At 47.2% G+C, this 25,637-nt stretch overlaps 1 protein-coding gene across 1 annotated transcript; it reads left to right on the top strand.

The window, feature by feature from the left end:
- The first annotated feature begins 709 nt into the window (after nt 1–709).
- NATD1 (N-acetyltransferase domain containing 1) lies at nt 710–25,156 on the top strand. The gene is made up of 3 exons (XM_082199970.1): nt 710–1,253; nt 12,226–12,344; nt 21,798–25,156. The coding sequence occupies exons 1-3, from the start codon at nt 1,157–1,159 to the stop codon at nt 21,912–21,914; spliced, it is 333 nt and encodes a 110-aa protein (XP_082056096.1). The 5' UTR covers nt 710–1,156; the 3' UTR covers nt 21,915–25,156.
- Nucleotides 25,157–25,637: the final 481 nt, after the last annotated feature.

Genomic DNA, 25,637 nt, shown 5'->3' with positions numbered 1-25,637 from the left:
AGACTCCGCTAACCCAGAAATAGTACCTCAGGTTAAGAGCTTTGCTTCAGGATGAGAACAGAAATCGCATGGTGGCAGCTGGAGGCCCCATTAGCTGAAGTGGTAACTCAGGTTAAGAACAGACCTCCAGAACATATTAAGTTCTTAACCCGAGGTACCACTGTATTTTGCGTTTCTGCTTTTGCGGCTCTTTTTGTTTTGTTTTTGTGACTGTGTGGAACCAAGTTCAGCTACCAATTGATTGTGTGACTGCAGCACATTTATTGCTTTCATTTTATGGATCAGTGGTCTCGATAGCAAAATTCATCTTCAAATGTTGTTTTAGGGGTTGTTTTTAAAAGTCTGGAACGGATTTATCCATTTTGCATTATTTTCTATGGGAAAGCACGCCTTAGTTTGGGAACACTTTGGTTTTGGAACGGACTTCCGGAACAGAGAACCAAGGTGCCACTGTAGTTGCAGACAGGAAGAACTCATCCCCTTTAAACGTAAACACACACAAACAAGAGACAACCACGGAGAAGATCTGGAGGGGGGCGCGCGCCCCGCTGAACAAGGGTCCGCGGTCCCTTTAAGAGTCGAATGGAATGTATCAAAACAAAAAAGGCCGAGCACCCATTGGAGGGCCAGCTGGCACGTGAGTCCACAGCTGATTTCCTGGCTTTTTTTGTGTGGCTTTTATTTTTTTTTGTTGCTGCTGCTGCTGCTGTGTGTCAGTTTCAGCAGGAGATTATGATGTCTCTCCCTGGTCACTGCCCTGCACTCTTTCTCCGCTGAAGTTGGCTGGGGGGGGGGGAGGCGGTGAAGGGGGAGGAAGACGCAGAAGAAGAGGTGGAGGGGGCGGCAGCAGCAGCAGCAGCAGCAGCTCCTGCCTAACTATTAATTGCTCCCCGCCGAACATTTCCCCTGTTCCTTTCTTTCTTTCTTTTGGACACATCTGGCTGGTTTGGCAGGAGCGCGCGGGGAGGGGGGCAGAGAAGGCAAGGGAGAAGCAGCAGCAGCAGGGGCGGCCCTTCTTCGCAAGGCGCCCCCCGCGCGCTCACAAAAGAACCGAGCCCACGAAGAGCACGCCGAAGCGGGGCGCCGGAGGGAGGAGGCAGCCAGCCAGCCAAGCAGCCAGCCCGCGCCCGGGTCGGCCTGCTGTGCCCGCGCCACCATGGCCCAGGCAGGGCAGCTCAACATCCTGGAGCCCGGCTGCCCGATCCAGGTGGAACACGACCGCAAGAGGAGGCAGTTCACCGTCAGGCTGAACGGTAAAGGCGAGACCAGGTGGAGGTGGCGGAAGAAGGAGGGGGCAGACAAGGAGAGGGTGGGGGGTGGAGGTTGGCTCGTGAATGGCTCCCCTCCCTCCTTTTATTTGGCCCTATCGGATTTGCTGTGTGTGTCCCCCACCCCCCAAAAAATATACCCCCCAACCCCCGCGCAATCTTTTGTTTGGAATGTAGGGAGGCGATGGATGCGCTTGCAAAAAAACAAAAAAAGCCTTTCCCGCAACGCTGGTGCTGTTTCCTTGGAGAATTCAAAGCAAATCTCTGTGTTTTTTGTTCTTGCGAGGCTTAATTTTTTATATTAGTTTCTCTCTCTTTCCTTTATCCCCCTTATCTTTTTATTAAAAAAAAAACTATTGCTGCAGTGGGAGGCTGGTTATGCAACAGATTAGTTATGGTGTCAACCTCTTAGCAACTGGATACAGGGAGATTGTGGGAAGGAGGAGGAGGTGGGGGAGAAGGGGCGACCCAGAAATTTTATTCCTGCTTTCTCTTCTCTTTCTCTCTCTCTCTCCCCCCCCCCTTTCTTCCCCTGTGTGAGCTGCGCTCTTTTGCTCCCCGTAAGCTGCTGCTGTCTTGGTTACTCTCTGGTTGGTAGGGGAACACCTGTCCTCGCAGGATCTATTTTTAAATAAGCTGTGGAGGTTGATACCAGAAGCCCCCACGCCCTCCCCCTTCCACCCTGCCTTGTGGTACAAACTTGCTTAATTTTTAGTTTGATTGCTGCCGCCTTCTCCCCCCTCCCTTTTCTCTCAATCTGCTAATTTTGAGTAAATCATGTGATGGGCAAGATTACTTTTATAAATCCGGTTCCCTACTTATTTTTGCTGCAGGAACAGTACAGTACTTAGATTTTAAGCTGCATCTTACCAGCATGTGGGGCCTGATCCTATGCGTAACTTATACCCTGCAGACTTTCCAAAGGGAGTTGCTTTCGAGTAACTTGCTGTGGTTGTCAGAGATTGGCTACGGCTGCAGTCCTGTTTTCTGCGGTGTGGCTTGAGAGTCCTAAAACACATGTAGTAAAAAAAGCACCACCCATGACCATATGCAGAGGGCCTTGCCTTGTTTCCTAGCATCACGGCTGAGGCCCAGGGCTAGTTCAAGGCATGTTGCCGTCTGAAGCAAAGCGGCAAATGGTAACACTAACACTAACCCTTCCTGAGTCTGGGGCTGCTCACACAGCATTCGTGTACAGCACATGACTTCCCTCAATGAGTCCCGGAAACTGTAGTTTGTTAGTGGTGGCAGCCCATAATGGCGCCCACCTGAGAGGTGCTGGAACTGTGCTCCAGCTGAAAAAAAGCACTGCCTATTACTAAGGGTAAACTGTGAAAAGAATGAAGCTTTGTGTGTGTGTGTGTGTGTGTGAGAGAGAGAGAGAGAGAGAGAGAGAGAGAGACCCTTTTAACATTACTTTTTGCAAGGTCCATGTTGGGATCCTCAAATGGCCTAAGCATGCTTCATAGCTTTCCTGTTTGACCACTGAAGGGATAGTTTACGCAGGGTTCCCCAAACTTAGGTCCCCAGCTGTTTTTGGACTACAACTCCCATCATCCCTAGCTAGCAGGACCAGCAGTGAGGGATAATGGGAATTGTAGTCCAAAACCATCTGGAGACCCTGGATTAAGGGGTAGGCAACGGGCAAGGCAAGGGTACCAGGCTTGGGCTAGGAGACCCCCCTGCCATAAACCTTGGAAAGAAGCTTCCAGTCAGAACAGAAAACACCGAGCTTAGATGAGCCAATATTCTGACTCTGCAAAAAGCAGTTTCCCATGTTTTCATGAGAATTGCTGTTGCATTCAGGCTTGTTATGGGTGTCTGTATGAACAGGACACCAGATTAGAAATGCCTTTGGCCTGATCCTGCAGGGCTGTTAGGTAGGCTCCTGTCTACCCATTTAATGGATCAGCAACATAAAGGAATGCATATTTGCTCCCAAAGCCGGTCGCACTGACTTGCATCTTCAGCAATATGCTGGTGTTAGATATTATCAATGCTATTTTGAAAAGTTGCGTGGAAAGGTACAACACCATTGCCCATTCAGCAGACGGGTTGTGTGAGCAATGCAAAAAAATAAGTTCATTAAATATTAAGGGGTGGGGAGTCGAAAATGATGAAGTAACTCCTCAGAGTACCATTTGGTTTCAAGATGGTTCTGTGTCAGATTATAAGAGTGGATAAAAGTGCCTTGCTGATGAATACATAAAACTTAACACCCTGCTCAGTCAGAGATGTGCCTCTGTTAGTCGTTTATGACCCACAAATGACCTGAAAGGAACACGGAAAATCTCTGCTCCTGTTTCTATAGGAGAATCTCCTGCAACAGATTCTTGCTCGCTGCAGGCGACCAGGCAGGTGGCTATTTCTGTTAACCTCAGCTGGGATATATACTGTATTGCATAGATAACTTTCTCTCAATGAAAATGCTTGTCTTTTCTAAATATATCAAGATATATTCCATTTTTCCTCTTCTGCTTTTATTTTTAAGCTAAGAGCCACCATTTTTGGGTTAAGGAAAAAAGAATCTAAGCGCTTGCTCCTAGTCAAATTGCAGGTTATATTAAAACGGGTAAACAATTTCAAAAATGATATACCCAATAGGAGACATTGTTCATAAGCTACTCAGAATAGTAACACAGAGATTTTGTTTTTCGCTAAGTACCACCACATGCTGTTTTTTCAGGCCAAACAATGGGTGAAAGTAAACCATCAAATGAATATTGCTGGGACAACTGAAGGGCTGCAAAGAAAACAGTGAAGCCAAACAGTCTCTTTAAATAGCACATGGTTAAAATAGTTTCATACTGATGGATTCCCGTAGGAAATCTGCCGAGCCGTAAATCAGTTCAGTTGCTCTTGCTGTTTTTAAAAAGTTGTGTGAGTGAAAAGGTATTGTTGCAGTAGGCTTTAATTTTCTTTAGCTCCGAAAAGAGATCTCGAAAGGGTGTGCGGAACATGATAGGGAAATATTTATACAAGGGTGGAGAGTTTGGGGGGGGGGAAGGAGCAAGGAACAGATGTTAGTGTTCACTCTTTATAATGAAGCAGGGTGTATAGGGAACACTGTTGAAAAAGCTTGCAGCTGGTTTCAATAACATTTTCCACCAAGCACCTGAATGAAATGTGGAACTCTCTGCCACATGATGGCCAAAGGAACAGCTGCATCCCCGGAAGGGCTATACAGGAGATCATGGTGCATTTTAAATATTCAGGGTGTCATTGAACAAGTGGTTCCTTTTAGGGAATAGTATGTTCTATTGTTGGATTCTGTCATCTTTTAAAAGAATTATATTTCCTTTCTTCCCAAGAGCTCAAAGTAGTGGTACAGCCCTGTGAAGTAGGCTAGTCTGGAAGAGTGACTGGAAGAGGGTACAAAGGGTGCTACTTAGCTATAAAACCAGTTTACTGGCCTTGCAGTGAGGGCAGACATCTGAACCCTAAGCTTGCTCTAATGATCAGATGTAACGCTAAACCTTGGCTTGTCAACATCTCCTCTGGCACAGCTACAAGGAAATGATCAGAAACTCTTCATTTCCGCTTTAGATGAACTGCAGTTTAGTATGTCATTGATCCCTAAACTTGATTAATCTTGACTGTAGTTAGTTGAAACAAGCCACTTTCACAAACTATGGCTTAAATCGTCTTCTTTCAACAATCTGCCATTCAGGGTTTGTACGACACACTAAACCACACTTAATCTGAAATGGAAGTGGAAGCTTAAGGTTACATCAGAAAAGGAGAGGGAAGAAAGACAAACCCAGAGCTCACTGCAGATTGTCCACGGTTTAGTACTGCATCCAAACAAAGCCACTATTTATCCCCATTGTAACCTGGGAACTGTAGGGATCAGCATGACTGCAATAACGCATGCATAAGAGTAAAGTCCACTGAAGTCGGTGGCGACAGCAGAGGTTCAGCTTGGAAGCACGCTAAGCTTTACCAAATGATCTTCACCAGCCAAAATGCAACCTTTAGTGTTTGCTTGGGAATGCAAATGATCTTGGAAAGAAGTTCTAGGCTTTAAACCCTGGTATGAAGTGGGACTCTCATTCTCTGACTTTCTCCATTGCCAGCCTTCCCCAGCTTGGTGTCTTCCAAGTGTTTTGAGCTGTATCAGCCCCCAGCCAATAATAGGCTGCTCTGTGCTAACCCATCACAAACTTGAAAGCCTCATTACTACCGCCTTCCCTTGCCACAGCGCTACAAATGGTCATAATTGCGCCTGCCCTGAAAAAAAGTATTGGAGCTGCACTCACAGTCCACGGCACAGCTGAACAGTAGTTTGCGAGGAGAAGGTAGGAATCTCTCTAGCTTAGCCTTTTTCCTGATACGTAAGCTTTGTAGTTTTAGGAGACATTTTTCTGGGGATATATGCCATTGTGAGAGTTTCCTCCTTCCATCCAGATTCAGATCTACCACCTTATCTATGTGAGACTTTGCCTGCACCAGTAGCAGAATCAGCTGGTGGGAGTTCTGAGAAGAATGGGCTGGACTATGTCAAATGAGCTTGTGTGTGTGTTAATTATACTTTTGATGCTCACCTACGTTTTTAAAAAACCACCTCTCCCTGCAACTGGGTAACAAACAAAACAGAACCTTTCCCTGTGATGAGCTGTTTCTTTTTTACTTGCGGAGCTTCTGCTTCTTTTTATTTATGGGCGGGGGGAGTGCTCACATCACCCCAACCTGCAAGTTGGTCCACTCCACTACTTGATCATCTGAGGCCCTTTTTTGTGTGCCTCCTCCACAAGAGGCCCGGAAGCCAACAACACAAGAACAGGCCTTTTCTGTGGTGGCTCCCTGTTTGTGGAATGCTCTCCTCAGAGAGGCCCGCCCTGTGCCTTCATTACATATCTTCAGCCACAAGGCGAAAACATTTATATATAACCAGGCCTTTCGTTGATTAACATTCTATGGCCTTTTAAAGGTGTTTGTTTTTATTTGATTATGTTTATTTTGTGTTCTCATTTTGTATTTTTATGTGTGAACCGCCCTGTGATCTTCAGATGGAAGGCGGTACAGTCATACCTTGGGTTGAAGTAGCTCTAGGTTGAGCATTTTCGGGTTGCGCTCTGCGCCGACCCAGAAGTAACGGAGTGCGTTACTTCCGGGTTTCGTCGCTCGTGCATTCGCAGACGCTCAAAATGACGTCACGCGCATGCGTGGAAGCGGCAAATTGCAACCGGTACATGCGCAGACGCAGGTTGCGTTCGCTTCAGGATGTGAACAGGGCTCTGGAACGGATCCTGTTCGCATCCAGAGGTACCACTGTACGTTAGAAGCTTCCTAGAGTGGCTGGGGCAACCCATCACATGGGTGCAGGGTATAAATAAATTATTATTATTATTATTATTATTATTATTATTATTATTATTATTGAATAGGATGTTCCTATTTTCATCAGAAATAGGTATGAATAACATGCTGCTTGTATTGCAGAGGGGCTGTAGAGGACGTGCTCCATTTACCTTTTTTGCTGGTCTCCTTCGTGAGTGTGTTTTAGAAGGCTATTGGGTGTGTGTGAAATAATATGTCTAAAATTAAGGAAAGTGATAGATAGAGCCTGCAGATTTTAATAGGAATCCTGCAACGTCCCCCCCCCCCAATGATTCTTTGTGTTTGCTTTGTCATTGTGGCCTCTTCCCCAGAAGATCTGAACACATTTAATTCTTGGCACCAAAAACAAAAGCCTTCCCAGTAACTTTTCTCACTTACGTGCAATAATTGTTGCTGCTGTTTTAAATTGCCCTGCCCAGTTTGCCTTCTCTGATTTGAATTGAAGGTGAATCCCAAAGAGGAAGAAGCTTTGCATTGTCAAACATGAGCTGGCCTGTTTGCCAAGCGAGTTCTCTGGCACTCCTGTGGCTTAAGCCCTCTCTCTGTGGTCTGTTTGACTCTCTCTTTCTCTCTAGTAACATGCCAGTTGCTCGAGTTTGAGGGAAAACAACCCCCTTCTAAACAAGAGTTTTGTCCTGAATCACAAGAAAGCAGCGGCGCTCTCGGAACAAACTGTTCCTTTTAATTCTGCAACCTGCCTGGCCTCTCTGTCTCTCTCTCTTTTCTTTCTCTTTCTCTTTCTGTGGGCGCTTGTTCAAACAGCATTCATAGCCGTTTCCTGTTGCCTAGTCCGAAGGCCAAGAAGGAGTCTCCTTATCTGCATTACCTCGTTTGCCTGTTTAAAAAGTGTGAGAGACAGGAAGGGGTGGTATGAACACACCAGAGTGTTAGTGCGCGGGTGGGGTGCACAGATCCAACTTTCCCCATGTGCATTTAATTTTTGCGTGTTCCTTTGCGCACAATCACATGCAATTGAACTCTTACCTCCATGTTTCCCGTCCACACTAGTTATTTCGGACCCTGACTAGGGGGTGAGGGGACTGGCTGGGCCAGGCCAGCGGAGAGGCTCCTACATTTTGCTTATCATGTGCAGGCATTTGCACAAGGGCCCTTCCAAGCTGCCCTAGCCATCTGCCTGATTCTAAGAACGAAGGAGGTGGGGGGGCATTTATTTGCCCTGCACCAGAACTAGGGGCAACCCTCTCCCCCAGCCAGCTTGCTGTAGTTTTTAGCACCTCCACGGGCAGCGAATGCTGCTGTTGCCAAACCAGCATCTGTTCAGGGCTGCCCCGGGTCACCCAGCAACTTTCTGTAACAACTTCATGGTGAGTTCTCTGAAACTTTCAGTGGTACCTCTGGATGCGAACGGGATCTGTTCCGGAGTCCCGTTCGCATCCTGAGTAGAACGCAACCTGTGACTGCGTGGGTCGCAATTCGCTGCTTCCGCGCATGCACGTGACATCATTTTGATCATCTGTGCATGCATGAGCGGCGAAAGCCCTCCGTTATTTCTGGGTCACCGTGGAGCGTAATTTGAAAACGCTCAACCTGAAGCACATTTAACCCGAGGTATGACTGCATTTTTCTTGGGGGAAAGCACTGGTCAGACCATTGGTCCGCACTGCCTGGCAGTGGCTCTGCGGGATTGCAAACAGGGAGACTTCCCCAGCCCTACCGAGAGATGCTGGGGATTGAACCTGTGGCCTTGTGCGTGCAAAACAGACGCTCTGGCCCTGAGCTCCATCTCTTGCCTCTTCCATATTGATTCGCCGCGAGCGCAGATTCCTAAAGCACAACAGAGCTTAGCTAACTCACATAAGTGATATTTGGAAACGCCGTGTCCCCAAAGAAATTTCGCTGTGGGGCAGCTCCTTTGCCATTGCAGTGGTTTCAGCCTGGCGACACTGAGCTGAATTGTGTGTCTGACACACTTGGCCTGTTGAGGCTGGAAAAGGCCTAGCTGACGTCCGTCATCCCTTGTTTGGGGTTGTACCAGCCTCTTCCACCTCCCCTCCTGCCCAGCATCTTCCCAAGACTCAAAGCTGTGCCTGGGTGCTATTCAGCACATGTATGAATTGGGGGCTTTTTATTCTGCCTGGGATGATTGACAGCTCTATGCGGGAGCGCATGCAGTCTGCGCACAGAGCCCTGCCACCCCTCCCCTCTGGCCTGACATGCTCCCATGCCTACAAGATTATGAGTCAATGCAAACCTTTCTTTCCTTTTTAATAGGAGTTTAGTCAGTCTTTACCCTGCCTCATGCGTCCTGTGCGTGAAATTTAAACCGCACAATCTCTGCGGTCTTTTGCTCCAGCTGAAAGAAAACTCAGAAAAATCTGAAACTGTGTCCTACCACTTTGAACAGTCGTAGCTTCCACCCAAAGCATCCTGGGAGCTGCGGCTTGCGAGGGGTGCTGAGAGTTGAAAGGAAACTCCTATTCCTCTCACAGAGCTACGGTTCCCAGAGGGGGTTGCAATCAATTCCACCAGTGTGGTATAGTGGTTAAGAGCAGTGGACTCATAATCTGGGGAACTGGGTTCGCATCTCCGCTCCTCCACATGCAGCTGCTGGGTGACCTTGGGCCAGTCACACTTCTTTGAAGTCTCTCAGCCCCACTCACCTCACAGAGTGTTTGTTGTGGGGGAGGAGGGGAAAAGGAGCTTGTTAGCCGCTTTGAGACTCCTTCGGGTAGTGATAAAGCGGGATATCAAATCCAAACTCCTCCTCTTCTTCTTCTTCTTCTTCTTCTTCTTCTTCTTCTTCTTCTTCTTCTTCTTCTCCTCTTCCCAAGAAGATCTGAGAATTGTAGCTCTTACAGAGCCACAGCTGCTCAATTTAGACCAGGTGAGTGGAACCTTTTGGCCCTCCAGATGTTGCCTCGCCAGGGATGATGGGACTTGTAGTTTAGCAAAACCCAGAGGGCCAGATGTTCCCTGCACCTGGTCTGGACATGACTGAGCTGGATAATTGAATGGCCTGACTCAGTGGCTTCCTATCTGCAGATAGCAGGCTTAGGATGTAGAATCATAGTAGAGTTGGAAGGGTCATATAGCCCAACTCCTTGCAATGCAGGAATCTCAGAAATCTGTTGTCTTTTTCTGCAGTAGTGTTAGAAGAACACTCCGTTTTTGCAGTGGCCAACCAGTTGCCTATGTGAAGTGTGCGGTAAGACCCGAGTGCGAAAGCACTCTTCCCACTTGAGACAGCAGACCTACTTGTGAGAGCCTGCCCCAGTTAAGACAGAAAGCAGCTTTGTTCAAACATGCTTATAAGTTGCCTTGATGTTGGCCTTCTTATTTTTTTAAAATATATTTTTTAAAGGAATTTTGCCTTGCCTTTCCGGCTCAAGAGCTTAAGCTACACATGGTGGCTAAAGCAAGAAGTGAAAAATGCCTTCGTAACACGTGTACTTAACAATTAAGCAGGTGGATTGCGGAGAAAGTTTTTAGCAGAAGAAGAGAGACAGCAAAAATCAATCCAGCGAAGCTGTGAGAGGGGGGAGTCTCTTTGTCTGGGCAGCCCAGGACTTTACCATGTACACTGCCCAGTCCTGCGCCCCAGAGAATTGGTGCTAACTTCAGTGGCATAGCAGCGTTTGCTGGCGCCCGGGGTGTGTGCTATGCCGCCTGTCCATTCACATAGCGGGGAGCCTGGCTGGCCGACATGGCACTTGGTGGGTGAATCTTCCCAATGCCCATGGAGAGGAATGCCAGGCGGGGCTATGCTGGGGTCACCCCTTGCCCGCCTCCGTCTGCGCCTGCTCACTGTCTTGAGTGAGGAGTGAGCGAGCGCTAGCTGGGCAGCCATTTAGCGAGGGGGGCAGGGATGCTGCTAATGGGGCTAGGCCGAGCTCCAGGCCCAGAGACCCCTGGCAGCAGGCAGCGCAAGACATGGATCCCAGTGTGGGGATGCCTGGTTTGCACCCCTCCAAATTGTGTGCTTGGGGTCATGGCCCCCCCCAGCCCCCCACACTATGCCCCTGCACTCCATTGTCCCTCAAAACAGACAGAGGCTAACAACAACAGTCCAACACTTAGACCAGAACATTGCACTCCTTCTCCCTCTCTCCAGATGTTCAGCTTCAACCCTCATCACCCCTTGCCAGCATGCCCAATAGTTAGTGCTGATGGGAGTTGTAGTTGAACAACAACTGGAGAGGTATGGGTTCCCCATCCTTGTTTTCCACAAATACTAATCAGCACACTCCCCAGGGACTATTAAAATACGCAAGCTCCCCCCGCCTGCAGCCTATCCTCTGTCCATTATGAAGACTGATTCTTTGCTAATGGGTAATACAATTCTGCTGCCTTAGAGAATTATTGAGAAAATATAGTGGTAGTAATGTAATATGAATGTACTGAAGTGCTGTATAAATAGTGTTTAGTACTCTATAAAGCTGACCCTAAGATAATGGAAGAAGAAAGATGCAATCGTAGAATTGTGGAGTTGGAAAGGACCCTGAGGGTCATCTTAGTCCAGAGCTTTCCCAACTTTTCATGTTGGTGACACACTTTTTAGACATGCATCATTTCATGACACAGTAATTAAATTTCACTAGCAGGAGGCTAAACGGACCCCTTTCTAGCCCCGGGAGGAGCGCGAGGAGTGTTTGTGCGACACCAACACACTGCAGCCAAACACACTAACGTGTCGCGACACAGTTTGGAAAGCTCTGACCTCGAGGCAGGAATACGCGGCTGTTCCATACGGGGATCAAACCTGCAACCTTGGCATTATCAGCACCACGCTCTAACTGACTGAGCTATATAGGCATCCTGTAGAGGTCTATCCCGTACGATGTAGGAATAGAGCCTTTAGTGTTTAGTTGAGAGTGTATTAACTTATGGTCTGTGTGTGTGGTTTGGGAGCTGCACGGTCAGGGAAAAAACAAATGTTGTCCAGGGTTGTAAAGACTGCGGAGAGAATAATTGGGTGCACTCTTCCCACCTTGGATCAAATCTATGCTTCCAGGTGCCATAAGAAAGCTGCAGAGATGGTGCGCACCCCAGAAATGATCTCTTTCAGCTTCTGCCTTCTGGAAGAAGGTACAGGGTTATAACGACTAGGACTAGCCGCCTGAGAAACAGTTTCTTCCCAAATGCGATTTTGGTTTTAAACGCAGTGTAAGGTAGTCTCTATGGGAGTATACTGTATTTAATTATGGGGTATCAGAGTTTTTAGGGGGCTACACAGGCTGGAATAGCAGGCTTGTTGGTTTCTGAATGTCCGATGTAGATTTTCAATTTCGTTGTTCTGTATGGGACAATGACAATAAAGAGTATCGTATCGTAGTGTGGTGGCACTTGCCCTTTTGGAATATTAGACAGGCACTACCTCTGTTGTCCTTTTGGGGCCCACCAAAGACCTTCCTCTTGCAACAAGGCGTTGAAGTTGAGATCTTTCCCAGCCTGCACCTGTGGTGGAATTGTTGTAAAATTCTTTAAAATCTATTTCAATTGTTGTTTTATCCATTGTTCTTTACCACCCTGGGCTCCTTTGGGAGGAAGGGCGGGGTATAAATTTAAAATAATAACAACAACAAGTCCAGGAGATTTTGGTTCTTGGTTTTGTTCCATATTTGTTGTAAGTGTGTGGATGCCATCTTTTCTCCCGCAGGTTGTCATGACAAAGCGGTCCTGTTGTACGAGTACGTGGGGAAAAGGATAGTGGACCTGCAGCACACGGAAGTACCAGATGCCTACAGAGGAAGAGGAATAGCCAAACATCTGGCAAAGGTACGGGTTGCAAATGGTGCTTCTACTTGTAGCTCCTCCCCAAAAGAGTACACATATTTGCATAAAACTTGCATCCCACACTAAGTTATACTTGGAAAAGACCGATAGAAACAAGTGAACCTGTTAATAATAATAATAGTAGTATTTATTTATTTATTTATTCATTCATTCATTCATTCATACCCCGCCCATCTGGCTGGGTTTGCCCAGCCACTCTGGGCGGCTCCCAACAGAATATTAAAAACACGATAAAACATCACACATCAAAAAAATTCCCTAAACAGGGCTGCCTTCAGATGTCTTCTAAAAGCCAGATAGTTGTTTATTTCCTTGACATCTGATGGGAGGGCATTCCACAGGGCAGGCGCCACCACCGAGAAGGCCCTCTGCCTGGTTCCCTGTAACCTCACTTCTTGAAGTGAGGGAACCACCAGAAGGCCCTCGGAGCTGGACCTCAGCGTCCGGGCTGAACGATGCGGGTGGAGATGTTCCTTCAGGTATACTGGGCTTGCCGATTAATTCTGATAGGTCAAACTCCGAGCAGGACTAGCATTGGTACAATCCAGAGTTTGTGGTGAGGAACCTGCAGCCATCCAGATATTGATAGACTCCAACTCCCATCAGCCTCAGCTAGCATAGCCAGTGGTCAGGGATGGTGGAAACTGTAAGAGATGCAAGTCTGGAAATAAATTGTCATAATTTAGGGGAAGCTTCAGGGGAAGACTGTGCTATCAGGTGAGTATGCAGCTTCGGGTGGGCCAGCCTTTTGGGGGGTTCTTTAGTTTGTACTTGGACTAAACTACCACTGATGTTAAAGATACAGTTGTATTGCAGGATACACAGGAATTTGGTTCCAAGGGTGGTGTGCACACGCGAAAATCGCGCATAGCCAAAATTACTTTTCCCATGGCTGGCTGGCTGGCAAGGGGAGGAAGCCTTGTGGGGAGGCCTCCCCAATGTCTCTGCTGCATCCCCTCCTGGCAGAGAGCAGGAAGAGGGATGTAAGCAGAGACAGATGAAGGTAGAAGGGAGGAGCAGAGAGAGAGAGATGCAGGCAAAAGAAAAAGGCTGGAATGAAGCTGCAGCCGAGCATGTGTGGTTGAAATTGTGCATGTGAAATGCATGTCGGCTGTGGCTCAAACAGAGGGCCATCCTCTGTAAAACAGGACTTGCGGCCACCCTGAGTACCGTATTTTTCGCTCTATTGGACGCAGTTTTCCCCCTCCAAAAATTGAGGGGAAATGTGTGTGCGTCCTATGGAGCGAATGCAGGCTTGGGCCATAGCTGCGCGCAACCCCTGCGGCAGGGAGAGGCTGCACGGGGCTATGGCTTCTTTAGCCCTGCGCAGCGTCTCCCGGCAAGGAGAGGCTGCACGGGGCTAAAGTGGAAGCCAAAACAGCGAGCGGGATCCATCCTGCTCGCTGCCTTGCCTTCTTCCATAGCTGCGCGCAACCCCTCTGGCAGGGAGAGGTTGTGTGCAGCCTGTACGCTGCTCTTTGGGGCTGGGGGGGGGAATATTTTTTTCTTGATTTCCCCCCCTAAAAACTGGGTGCGCCCTATGGTCCGGTGCGCCCTGTGGTGCGAAAAATACGGTACCTTTGTGTGTGTCAGTGGCTTTTCCTCCTGGCAAACTTAATTCTGGGTTTGAAATTATTCAGAAAAGCACTAGAGCAGGCTTCCTCAACCTTGGCCCCCCAGATATTTTGAGACTACAGTTCCCATCATCCCAGACCACTGGTCCTGCTAGCTAGGGATCATGGGAGTTGTAGACCAAAAACATCTGGAGGGCTGAAGTTGAGGAAGCCTGGAGGTTTCCTCGGCCAGATCTGGAGATCTGGCATGGTGACAGGGTAGGTGGGGAGACACCGTAATTCGGGGGTCGGACGCATGCTTTGACTTGGAAAATTGGTGATGGGAAAAGGCACAGAAGGGTCAACGTTTTAGGTAGAGAGCTCAGACCCACATCTTAATATTCATAAATGACGAAAATATTAGGGGTCTGGGCGGCAGGGGGCGAGCTACTTGTTGAGGTGTGGCTCCCCTTGCCCTTGCAACTCTGGTATGATTTGTGCTCACAGAAGATCCCAGGATCAACCCCTGTGGTGGTATTTCCAGGTAGGCTTCCTTCCTCAGACCCTGAAGAATTGTTATCTGTCTGTATAGGCAATAGTTAGCTAGACACAATAATCTGGTTCTCTATACAGTGGTACTTTGGGTTACAGGCGCTTCAGGTTACAGACTCCGCTAACCCAAAAATGCAGTCATACCTCAGGTTAAAGTAGCTTCAAGTCAAGTATTTTTGGGTTGCGCTCCGCGGCAACCTGGAAGTAACAGAGCACGTTATTTCTGGGTTTCGCCGCTTGCACATGTGCAGACGCTCAAAATTACGTCACTCGCATGCGAGGAAGTGGCGAGACACGACCCGCAGTCGCGTGTTACGTTTACTTCAGGATGCGAATGGGGCTCTGGAACGGATCCTATTCGTATCCAGAGGTACCACTGTAGTACCTCGGGCTAAGAACTTTGCTTCAGGATGAGAACAGAAATCGCGCAGTGGCAGCGGGAGGCCCCATTAGCTAAAGTGGTACGTCAGGTTAAGAACAGTTTCATGTTAAGAACGGACCTCCAGAACAAATTAAGTTCTTAACCTGAAGTACCACTGTAATGGGCTGGGGAAGGCTGCATTAGGTGGATGTGATTTGGGGAAAACGCGCTTACAGGCCAAATTAATTGGGATCCAGGCCAGGTCAAATTGGGCTCACAGGTCAAAGGTTCTCTGCCCCTATAACCAGGGTGGGGAACCGTTTTTCCGCTTGAGCACCACATTCTCTTCTGCAGAACCTTTGTGGGGGAGGGGGACACATGCCAGGGGTGGGCGGGGCCAGAGGCAAAAGTAGGTGGAGCAATTTATACAAATTTATTCTGTACAGTAGTCTTGGTTCTTCGCATACTTTCTCTCGCAAGAGACATTATCAGAGTTGAAGGACACATTCCAGCTAGGTAGAAATGCTCAAGGAGGGTGTGGAGTGTGGTTGTGTGAAGGGGTGTGGCTTGAGGGAGAGTCCTGAGGGCCCGGCAGAGAGGCTTAGAGGGGCCATATTTGCCCCTCCCCTGGGGCCTGGGGTTTCCCCTCGCTCCTGGGCAAGAAGGCAGCTTTGTGTGCTCAAGCCAGGTGGAAAATGTGCAAGAGCTGTTATCTGGGGAGCTGGTTGGAGGGGAACCAAAATACGGCAAGGGAAGGCTCAATTGAATACCGAGCTTGGAGGGCTGGGGGTGGGGGGGACAGGAGAAAGCCATATGCCCAATTACAGCCTGCTCTAATAAACCCTGACGAATGTCCGCGTTATCCTTCTGCACTGCTGCCTCCTCCTCTGTCCCCTCTTTAAGCCCTGCTTCTCTCGATGCTTGCCTGCTATTTTTAGCCCTCCTGTTTTTCAGGAGCGGAACCTGGTCTCTTTGGGAGTAGTAGCACCAGGGTGGGCAAGGCGTGGAGATGGAGAAGGCTCGTTTTTGCATATTTGATTGCCTGTGATTTGCCTCATTTCCATAACGAGGGTTGGCAGGCAGCAGATGTGACGTGCTCTCTCTTCCTGATGTCCTCTCTTGATCTTCAGCGTGAGAACAAGAGATGCTGTCCCGAGGGATGGATGGAAAAGAGGCTGCCCACGTCTGTTGACTGGCTCCTCTCTGTTCAGTGGTAGCCTGATGTTGACAAATGTGAGGAGGTGAAAAAGCTGGTCGGAGAAGCTTCATCTGCCACATTTCTGCCTGTCAGATTGCTGTTTAAATGGTTTGGTGGTTTGTTTATTTTATTGCTTGCCCTGCTTGTCTGCAGCACCCTGGTAGGGAATTGCATTTGCATGAATGCACCGTGCTGGCAGTGCATAGTCTACCACCTTTCTAGGTATAAGGGCGGAATTTTATTTAGCTTGCATTTAAAGGCGAACCTACCTAATTCACACTTTGCAAAACAATACAGGCACAAACCCCTAACCCTCAAAATCTCTGTTTCTTCCAATTTTGCAATGCAGTATTCCAGCCAATATATATGAACAACTTTTTCATTTCGTTTTATTTATGGTTTTGAATATTATAACTTAAACTTTCTCTACCACACACACATGCGTACGTACACACACACACACGTAAAATGTTCATGAAAATGCCTGTATCGATGAAACTTAACACCCAGAAATGCATTATACTGGGAAACTTTCTTTTTGCAAAAATGTGTATATTTGGCAAAATTGCATACAAAACTTTGTGCGTAAGAAAACCTTACCAAAAGGTTGGTGAATTTTCATAAGGATCTTTTGTTAGAAAGAGGGGAGGGGAATTGCAAAGTGATACAGAAGTACAGCTGTACCTTGGTTTTTGAACAGCTTAGTTCCCGAATGTTTTGACTCCTGAATGTCGCAAACCTGGAAGTGACTGTTCGGTTTGCAAACTATTTTTGGAAGCTGAATGTCTGATAGGGCTTAGCCATGATTTGGTTTTTCAACGTTTTGGAAGTAGAATGGACTTCCGGAACAGATTCCGTTCAACTCCCAAGGTATGACTGTATTGAGAGAAATTTGTTTCAATTCATATTTTAAAGGTGAATCTAACTAATTCACCCTTTGGAATTCTGAATTTTGTAGTGCGGTTCTCCAGCCCAAGTAATGTGTACAAAAATATACATGGTAGAGTAGAACATGCACATATTGCTGAAAATAACATACAAAAATGCATTATGTAAGGAAATGTGTTTTGCAAAAGAAAAATGTCTGCATTTGGTTACATTAGAACTCAAAGGCTGATGAATTTTCGTGAGGCTTATTCTTTTTTAAAAATTATCACAAATTGGTATGGAAATGAATTTAGGATTGGAAAAATGAAAAATGGAGCGAAACCAAAACTGACAAATTTTCCTGCTGGGTTCCCTTTCTATGTAGAATTTGGTTGAAAGCAACCTAACTTTAAAATGGGTCTGGAAACAAATCAGAAGAGAGTGAAAGTTAGAGGGGACCAGCATAATACGTTCGTAATGCCCAGTTCTGATTCTGTAGATTCTGTAGAAGAGGACATTTCTAGACTATTTTCAAAGGTAGCTCCTTGTACAACAGTATTGCAGTACAGTCATACCTCAGGTTAAATGTGCTTCAGGTTGAGCGTTTTCAGGTTACGCTCTGCGGCGTTACTTCTGGGTTTCACCACTTTCGCATGCGCAGACGCTCAAAATGATATCACGCACATGCACGGAAGCGACGAATCGCGACCTGTGCAGACATGGGTTGTGTTCGCTTCAGGATGCGAACAGGGCTCCGGAACAGATCCCGTTCGCATCCATAGGTACCACTGTAATGCAGACAGAATACGTAGCAGAGCATGAACTGCTGACCTTCAAGTAATCTGTACCCCAAGAGGTTGATATCTTAGGTGACCCTAAGTTTGTAAAAGGCTCTGAGTGCCACTTAAGCCACTTGTGTCTCTTGTTACAGTGATGGATCCAAGTGTGTCATCCAAGTGATGAACATGAGCTTTTCTGAAAGAGCATCCTTTTTGGCCCCAAGGTCTGAATGTGACAGTGGTTTGAGGGCTGGGTTTCTCCTCACCTGGTCTTCTCCACCCTCTCACCGGCTTATACACACAATCTTGCACACACCTTTCACATGGGGAGGTTCAACTCTCCTTATTCGTCAGCTGATTGGTGCCAATGTCTTCCTCGAGATGTTTCCAATGACTATCAGCTGGGCAGTGATGGGGAGGGAGGAGGTGCAGCAATCTGGGGAGGCAGTCTTTGGACCACATGGAAGTCGGCCGAGGGCCGCTTGTGGCCTGTAGGCCATGGATTGGCAACATGCCCTTCACAGCAAGGGCAGCTTCCTCCCAAACAAGGTAAATTGCCACTTATCTCGGCTACCTTTGGAGGTGACTCGGAAACTACCACTAATCCAGAATGCGGCAGCCAGACTGGGGACTGGGAACAATCGCCGGGACCATATAACAACCAGTCCTGAACAACTGGCTCCCAGTACGTTTCCTAGCACAATTCAAAGTGTTGATGTTAACTTTAAAACCCTAAACGCCCTGTATACCTGAAAGAGCATCTCCACTCCCATCGTTCAGCCCGGACACTGAGTTCCAGCACCAAGGGCCTTCTGGCAGTTCCCTCATTGCAAGAAGCGAGGTTACAGGGAACCAGGCAGAGGACCTTCTCGGTAGCGGCACCCACCCTGTGGAACGCCCTCCCACCAGATGTCAAGGAGATAAACAACTGTTTGACTTTTAGAAGACATCTAAAAGCAGCCCTGTTTAGGGAAATGTTTAATGTTTGATGTTTTATCGTGCTTTTAATATTTCACTGGGAGCCTACGGGGTATCTGGGGCAACCCAGTCAGATTGGCGGCATATAAATAATAAAAAATATTATTAATTATTATTATCAACCACTTCCTAATAGTGCCCCTGTCTTGTTGGCTTCATCCAGGCCAAACTACTGCAGCGAGGCATGGAGATCTAACCAGGGACCAGTTGTTTCCCTGCAATCTGAAGCGTGTGTGTGTGTGTGTGTGTGTGTGTGTGTGTATGCACATACATACATACAGCGGAATCCCCGAGTTCTTGATTCTCTCTTAGCTGCTCATTCCTGATTCCAGAGCTCTCCGTTCTCTTGGATTCGCTGCATTTGAGCCTCCTTCCCTTCTGCCTCCCCTCTCCCCCTGCTCCAGCATCCGTTCACTAAATTAGCTAATGATCCAGGAGAACTGTGCAGCGCTTATTACATCTGAGCGTTGGAAAAAAGAGGGAAAGGAAAGCTGCAATTTCTGGTAGAAGTGGCATGGGTTTGCAATTTTGATCCATGAAGCTCCCAGTAGGGGTTTTCTTATTTCTGCCCACCCCTGACCGATTTGTGGGGGTTGGGGAGGGGAGTCCTGCTGTTCCTGCATGTGCGGCTTTTCTTCCTCTCCAGTGGTAATCCTGCTCCCTCCCTCCCTCCCCTTTGCAACAGACATAGGGGAGATGGGGACAATTTACAGCTTCCTTTGTCTGCGTGAGGCCGTGATAAAGGGGGCCCAGTCTGTGCCAGGAGGAATTCCTGCCACATCTTAAAGAGATAGCTATTTCACGAACATCAAATCAGAGGTGGCACTCAGAGGCTTCCTTAAGCATCCAGACAATGGCATTGTGTATCCCTGAGCAACTTTCTTAGCCAAGCTGCTTTTGTCTTTTTTGTTTGTTTTTAAATTCCCATACACAAGATTGATAATATCCTCTCAGCATTTATCATCGTTATTACACTGGTACCTCGGGTTAAGTACTTACCGTATTTTTTGCACCATAATACTCACTTTTTTCCTCCTAGAAAGTAAGGGGAAATGTCTGTGCGTGTTATGGAGCAAATGCCTGCGGGTGGCGGGGGGGGGATCTGCTGCAGTCATGAGCAGAGGATCCATAGTTCCCCTTCCTTCCCTCCTCCGTGGTTACAAAGCATGGATCCACATGGATCCTCAGGATTTTTGCATTGGGCTACTCCAAACTCACTGTCAGATCACATGTCTGTGGCCACAGCATGAACCACAAAAATCATATATCCACTATTTCGTTTAGAATATTTTTTTCTTGTTTTCCTCCTCTAAAAACTACGTGTGTGTTATGGTCTGGTGCGTGTTATAGAGCGAAAAATACGGTAATTCTTTCTGGAGGTCCGTTCTTAACCTGAAACTGTTCTTAACCTGAAGCACCACTTTAGCTAATGGGGCCTCCTGCTGCTGCCGTGCCACTGGAGCACGATTTCTGTTCTCATCCTGAAGCAAAGTTCTTAACCTGAAGCACTATTTCTGGCTTAGTGGAGTGTGTAACCTGAAGCGTATGTAACCTGAAGCGTATGTAACCTGAGGTACCACAGTACACAAATTCAGTAAATCATAATCACAATCTGCTTTGCATGCAGAAGGTCCCAGGTTCAGTCCCTGGCATCTCCAGGACTGAGGGGCAACCCTGCCGGAAATCTTGGAGACCCTCTGCCAGTCAGTGAAGACAATAATGAGCTAGATCAAGGGTAGGCAAACGAAGGCCCGGGGGGGCCTGATCACGCCCAATCACCTTCTAAATACAGCCTGTGAACGGTCCAGGGTCCAGGAATCAACGTGTTTTTACATGAGTAGAATGCATGCTTTTATTTAAAATGCATCTCTGGGTTATTTGTGGGGCATAGGAATTCGTTCATTTCCCCAAAAAAATATAGTCCGGCCTCCCACAAGGTCTGAAGGACAGTGGACCCCTGCTGAAAAAGTTTGCTGACCCCTGTGCTAGATGGACTAATGGTCTGACTCAATATAAAGCATTTTCCTAGGTTCCTGACATTAACATGTTAAAATCTGCTGTCTGAATGAATCAACTAAAAATGTGCTCCTGATTAATGTTTTTTAAAATAATAATAAAAATAATAATAATAATAATACAGTGGTACCTCGGGTTAAGTACTTAATTCGTTCTGGAGGTCCGTTCTTAACCTGAAACTGTTCTTAACCTGAAGCACCACTTTAGCTAATGGGGCCTCCCGCTGCTGCTGTGGCGCTGCTGCATGATTTCTGTTCTTATCCTGAAGCAAAGTTCTTAACCCAAGGTAATATTTCTGGGTTAGTGGAGTCTGTGACCTGAAGCATATGTAACCTGAAGCGTCTGTAACCCGACCTACCACTATAGTAATAATAATAATAATAATTCCATTTAACATTGCAGCCCTGGTTGAGACAATCAAAGTCATGAACATCAACAAAAAAATAAAAATAAGGATGGGGCAAACCAGTTTGTAATTTATATTACTGAAAATCAGTATGCACAGTAGGTCGGCACCTGTACGGACCAGATATTCAACATGCACCTGCAACCTCTGTGTAGCTTACTTGTTGCACTTTTAAGGTCACATCCTTACCATACGTTGAAAGCACAGGGCTTCTCCCAAAGAATCCTGGGAACTGTGGTTTAAGGGTGGTGGGAGCCGCTGCTCAGGGGGGTAAACTACAGTACCGAGGATTCTTTGGGATGGGAGCCATGTGCTTTAAATGTGTAGAGCAGGCATGGGCAAACTCAGCCCTCCAGATGTTTTGGGTCTACAACTCCCATCATCCCTAGCTAACAGGACCAGTGGTCAGGGATGATGGGAGTTGTAGTCCCAAAAACATCTGGAGGGCCGAGTTTGCCTATGCCTGGTGTAGGGTATGAATGTGACCTCACTCTTTCTCCAAAAAGATGTTTGCTTGCTTGCGAAGCATTTGCAGTGGCACATCCAGACAGCCAAACCCTATTTAGCCAGAAATTGGTCAGAAATTTGGAACCTTGCCCTGCAAACAGCCAGTGTCTTATTCAAAGCAGAAAACTCAGCTGCTACATTTGGGTCTTGACAGCGCTTACGAGAGCTTGACGTTGCAAGATGTTGATGGTGGTTCTTTCGCTTTCCTGTGTTTTCAGGCAGCCTTGGATTTTGTGGTCGAAGAGGACTTGAAAGCCCACCTGACGTGTTGGTACATCCAGAAATACGTCAAGGAGAACCCATTGCCTCAGTATCTGGAACGTTTACAGTCTTAACGCAGGAAGGCTGAAGAGCCTACACTCCTTAAGACATGAGCGAGCCTGGCCTCTCTAGACGGCCCAGTGCAGCTTTTGTTTGTGGGCTGACTTGGGACCCCTGACCTGCCCCCTGCACATGCTCAAGAGTTCTTATTTTTGTAAAGACAAACGTGCAACTCCTCAACAATGCTTCCACCTGGCTCTTGCGATAGCTGGTCTCACCTGGATGTTTGTTGTTTACATCGGCCTCCTATCTTAAGGAAACCATCAGGTGTCAAACTAGGCCTTCGTTAGCATTGTGGCAATAGAGGGGTGGGCAAGCGGGGGGTCACCTCCTAATTTTGGTTCTTCCTCCCGAAATAATAAGCATCAAGCAGGATGATCTGAGATCAGGCACCGCTTTCCTTGCCAACGCAGGGTTGGGAAAAGCTGGAAATCTACAACCCTGCAGAGGCGACTGTCTTTTTTAAACATCCACTTGGGCCCTTAAGCACATTTTGCTACGTCAGGATGCCAACTCACAATGCAAAATAAACCGTGGCTGTCGCAGGGTTTGGAAAGACTTGGAAAGGAAGCAGGTTTTCGGTGCTAACTGCAATAAACACGATGCTTTAGAGACGAGAAAACTGTGTCACTCCGATGTGCTTCTGCAGACGTGAGCAATATGGACTGAGTGAGACAGTTAGCAAGTGTACATGATGAATTTCGTTCCCCACAACAAGGGAACGGCCTACCTGGGTGGCCACCCAGAGGCGAAAGGTGTAATTAAGCGATCCAGTTCATTTGGGGTGGAAGGCTGAAAAACTTGACTGCACATTGGAGAAGGAAAGGGCCTGTTGTTTTGTTTTCGTTTGGGGTTTTGGTGGGATTCTTCTTCTTCCTCGCCCCCTTCCAGAACTCTCCTCAAGTGGCCGGCGTTTCCTCTCACACAGGAGAAGCAATAACAAGACTGAGAGTTTAACGGGTAGCAGGAGGAAGGAAGGAAATAAATGGTAGGGCAAAGGAAGCTGTGCGAGGCAAACGAATCCTGGGCATTTTAACAACAGGAAAGCCAGTCACGATTGGCAGCCACTTTTTAGGGTTTCAAATGGAGACGAGCCAAGGAAAAAGCTGCGGCAAGTAAACCTCAGCTGACTTACTGACAGAAATGGACAGTGCAAAAAAAAACACCAGGATTTGCTTGGCTGCTTTGGACATAAGCATGTGAAAGCTGTCAGAAAGAAAAGAGGAGGACTTGGCTTGTTCTCTGGCTTGCTCTAAGCAGCGTTTGTGTGGATGGAGAAGTAATTAACACTTGAACCTCATCTCCAGCTGCCTGTGGGTTACATGATCAAAAATGGCAATACCATTTTTTTCTCTAGTTTTTCAACACTTCATTTTGGCTTCCCCTTTCCATCATGTTGCCCAAACCCTGTCCCTCTGCTCTGAAGTCCTTGTGTGGAGACTTATACTCGACTTAAGAGCTATTGTAGCTTTCTCAGCATGGCGGGCTAGGCCAGGCTGCCATGGCGACGGCAGGCCGCAGGGGCTTCTCTGTTTGTTCCAAGCCTTTATCGCTTTGAAATGTCCCCCTCTCTTGCCCGCCTTGGTTCTTCAACAATATAGCTGGTGGGTTTGGCTGGAATAAGACCATGGGTCCCTGTGGTAACATTACAACAGGAAGCTAGGTTGATTGGTGCTTATCTGTATTGTATTTAAAACAGCAGAGAATCAGTTCTGGCATTTGTGGAGGGATATCCGATGTATTTCCACTCTGCTGACAACTTTCTCTCTCCCCCGCTTTTTGAACCACACCCCTGCCAACCCCTGCTGACATTTTTGGGTTGGAAAATGGGTAGACCTCTGCCCACTTAAGGGCCGAAGGGAGCTAAAGCAGATGGGCAGAGGAAGCCACCAGTTTCTTGCCGTTCTGTAACTACTGTCGCGTCCGCACCATATTTCTAAAGCACTTTTGTACTGCTTTCACAGTCACGTAGAATTCAGAAGATTCTCTAGGGGAAGCCGTGGCTGTTAAAAGCGGCATAAGAGTGCTTGAAATGTCTGGTGTGGATGTTGACCGTATCATAATTGCCAATCCCCTCTCCTGTTGTCTTGATAAGATCAACATTTCAATGCAGCACTCGTGCTAGGTATGCTGTCGGGTGTCATGTGGAAAGAACCAAGCAGTGAATGCAATCCTAGTCCCACTACTTTTTTTGTACAGTGTGTGTGTGTGTGTGTGTGTGTGTGTGTGTGTGTGTGTGTGTAGGCAGGCATTTATGGCTGTCAGAAACACGGACTTGCATCTCCTGCTCATGTATACCACTGTTCAACGCAGGTAGAGTTTCTGCCTAGGATGACTGCAGTGGAGGGTCCTTCGTTTTGATTTCGAAAGAGCTTAGTGAGATCAAGGCCGGCCAACCCTGCCTTAAAAACAAGCTCAGTATTTTGATAGTGCTGCAGCTTCATCCTGAAGGTGCTACAACCATCATTTCAGTCTCTGATCCACCTGAGATTTTGATAGTATTTTATTACAACACCAAGGGTTTACTGCTGGGTCCACCCCCTTCTCTGTTCTCTGTGTTTTGATATTATGTTGAATAGCAGTGTTTGCCAGTTCCAAGCTGGAGTTTCCAGTTACTCATCCCTTGCCACCAAGAGATTTGCAGAAGCAACTGTGGTGGGGTGGAAACGACTTCTCTCCCTGTCTAGATCAGGGATTGAGAACACATGACTCTCTGGATATTGTTGGACTCCCAACTGCCATCATCTCCAGCTGGCATGGCCAATGATCAGGAGTGGTGGAAGTTACGAGTCCAGCCACACCTGGACAGCCACAGGTTCCCCAGTTTGACTCTAGTTTATTTCAATGATAGGGCATCTCCCTTGCAGTTTGCTAAGACAATTGCTACGGCTTGCTGCTGGAGAACAGAACAGAAGATGGAGACATCTCCCTTACTCATGTGTTGAAGGCACAAGCTATAAAGCTAATTGGGGAAACAAAGACAATTGAATAACTCCCAAAACCACCAAATGGAATATCTATTTATGACTTGTCCTCCAGTGTTGTTTTCCACTCAGTGTGGATATATTTTCATTGACCCCAACCCCTTACTATTCAATTAAAAGTGGTAAATAATGTGCCTTTCCTACTCAGGACCTCTTAAAATGATCTTTCTGTTGTTGTTTGTGTCTAACATTATCCTTCCCCCATTTGTCATATTATTAAGGAAACCTGACCCTTTTGCATGGTATACAATAAAAATGTGTGGCTAAACCAATTGGCATCGACTTGTCTTGCTGGTATTTGATGGGGAAGGACATGTAACTTAAGAGAAGAGGTAACTCGCGTGGATTAAATTGTGGGCATTAAAAAATGTAAAGGCAGTGTCTCTAGGAATACATTTCAAAACTCTAAAGTAGAGAAAGCCACTGCGATGCTCTCCTGGTGGTTTGACTCCAGCTCTCAGCCCCAGGCAGCATGGCCAATGTTCTTGGAGGTTTAGACATATTCATGGAAGATAAGGCTATGCACTATGTCCAGTATCAAAGGTGTATGCTTCTGAATACCAGTAGGGAGAGGACTGTTGTGGTCAGATCCTGTTGGTGGGCTTCCCATTGGCATCTGGTTTGCCACTGTTAAAACAAGATGCTGGACTCAATCTGCCTTGGGCCTGATCCTGCAGGGCTTTAGTTATAGGCGCTTCCAGATTGACTCCTATTCCTGCCATAGAGCTGCAGTTCCTGGAGTGGCTTAACAGT

This window comes from Podarcis vaucheri (assembly GCF_965113315.1).
Source record: "Podarcis vaucheri genome assembly, chromosome: 14".
NCBI classification, from domain to species: Eukaryota; Metazoa; Chordata; class Lepidosauria; order Squamata; family Lacertidae; genus Podarcis; species Podarcis vaucheri.
This window is presented reverse-complemented; position numbering and strand designations above follow the sequence as displayed.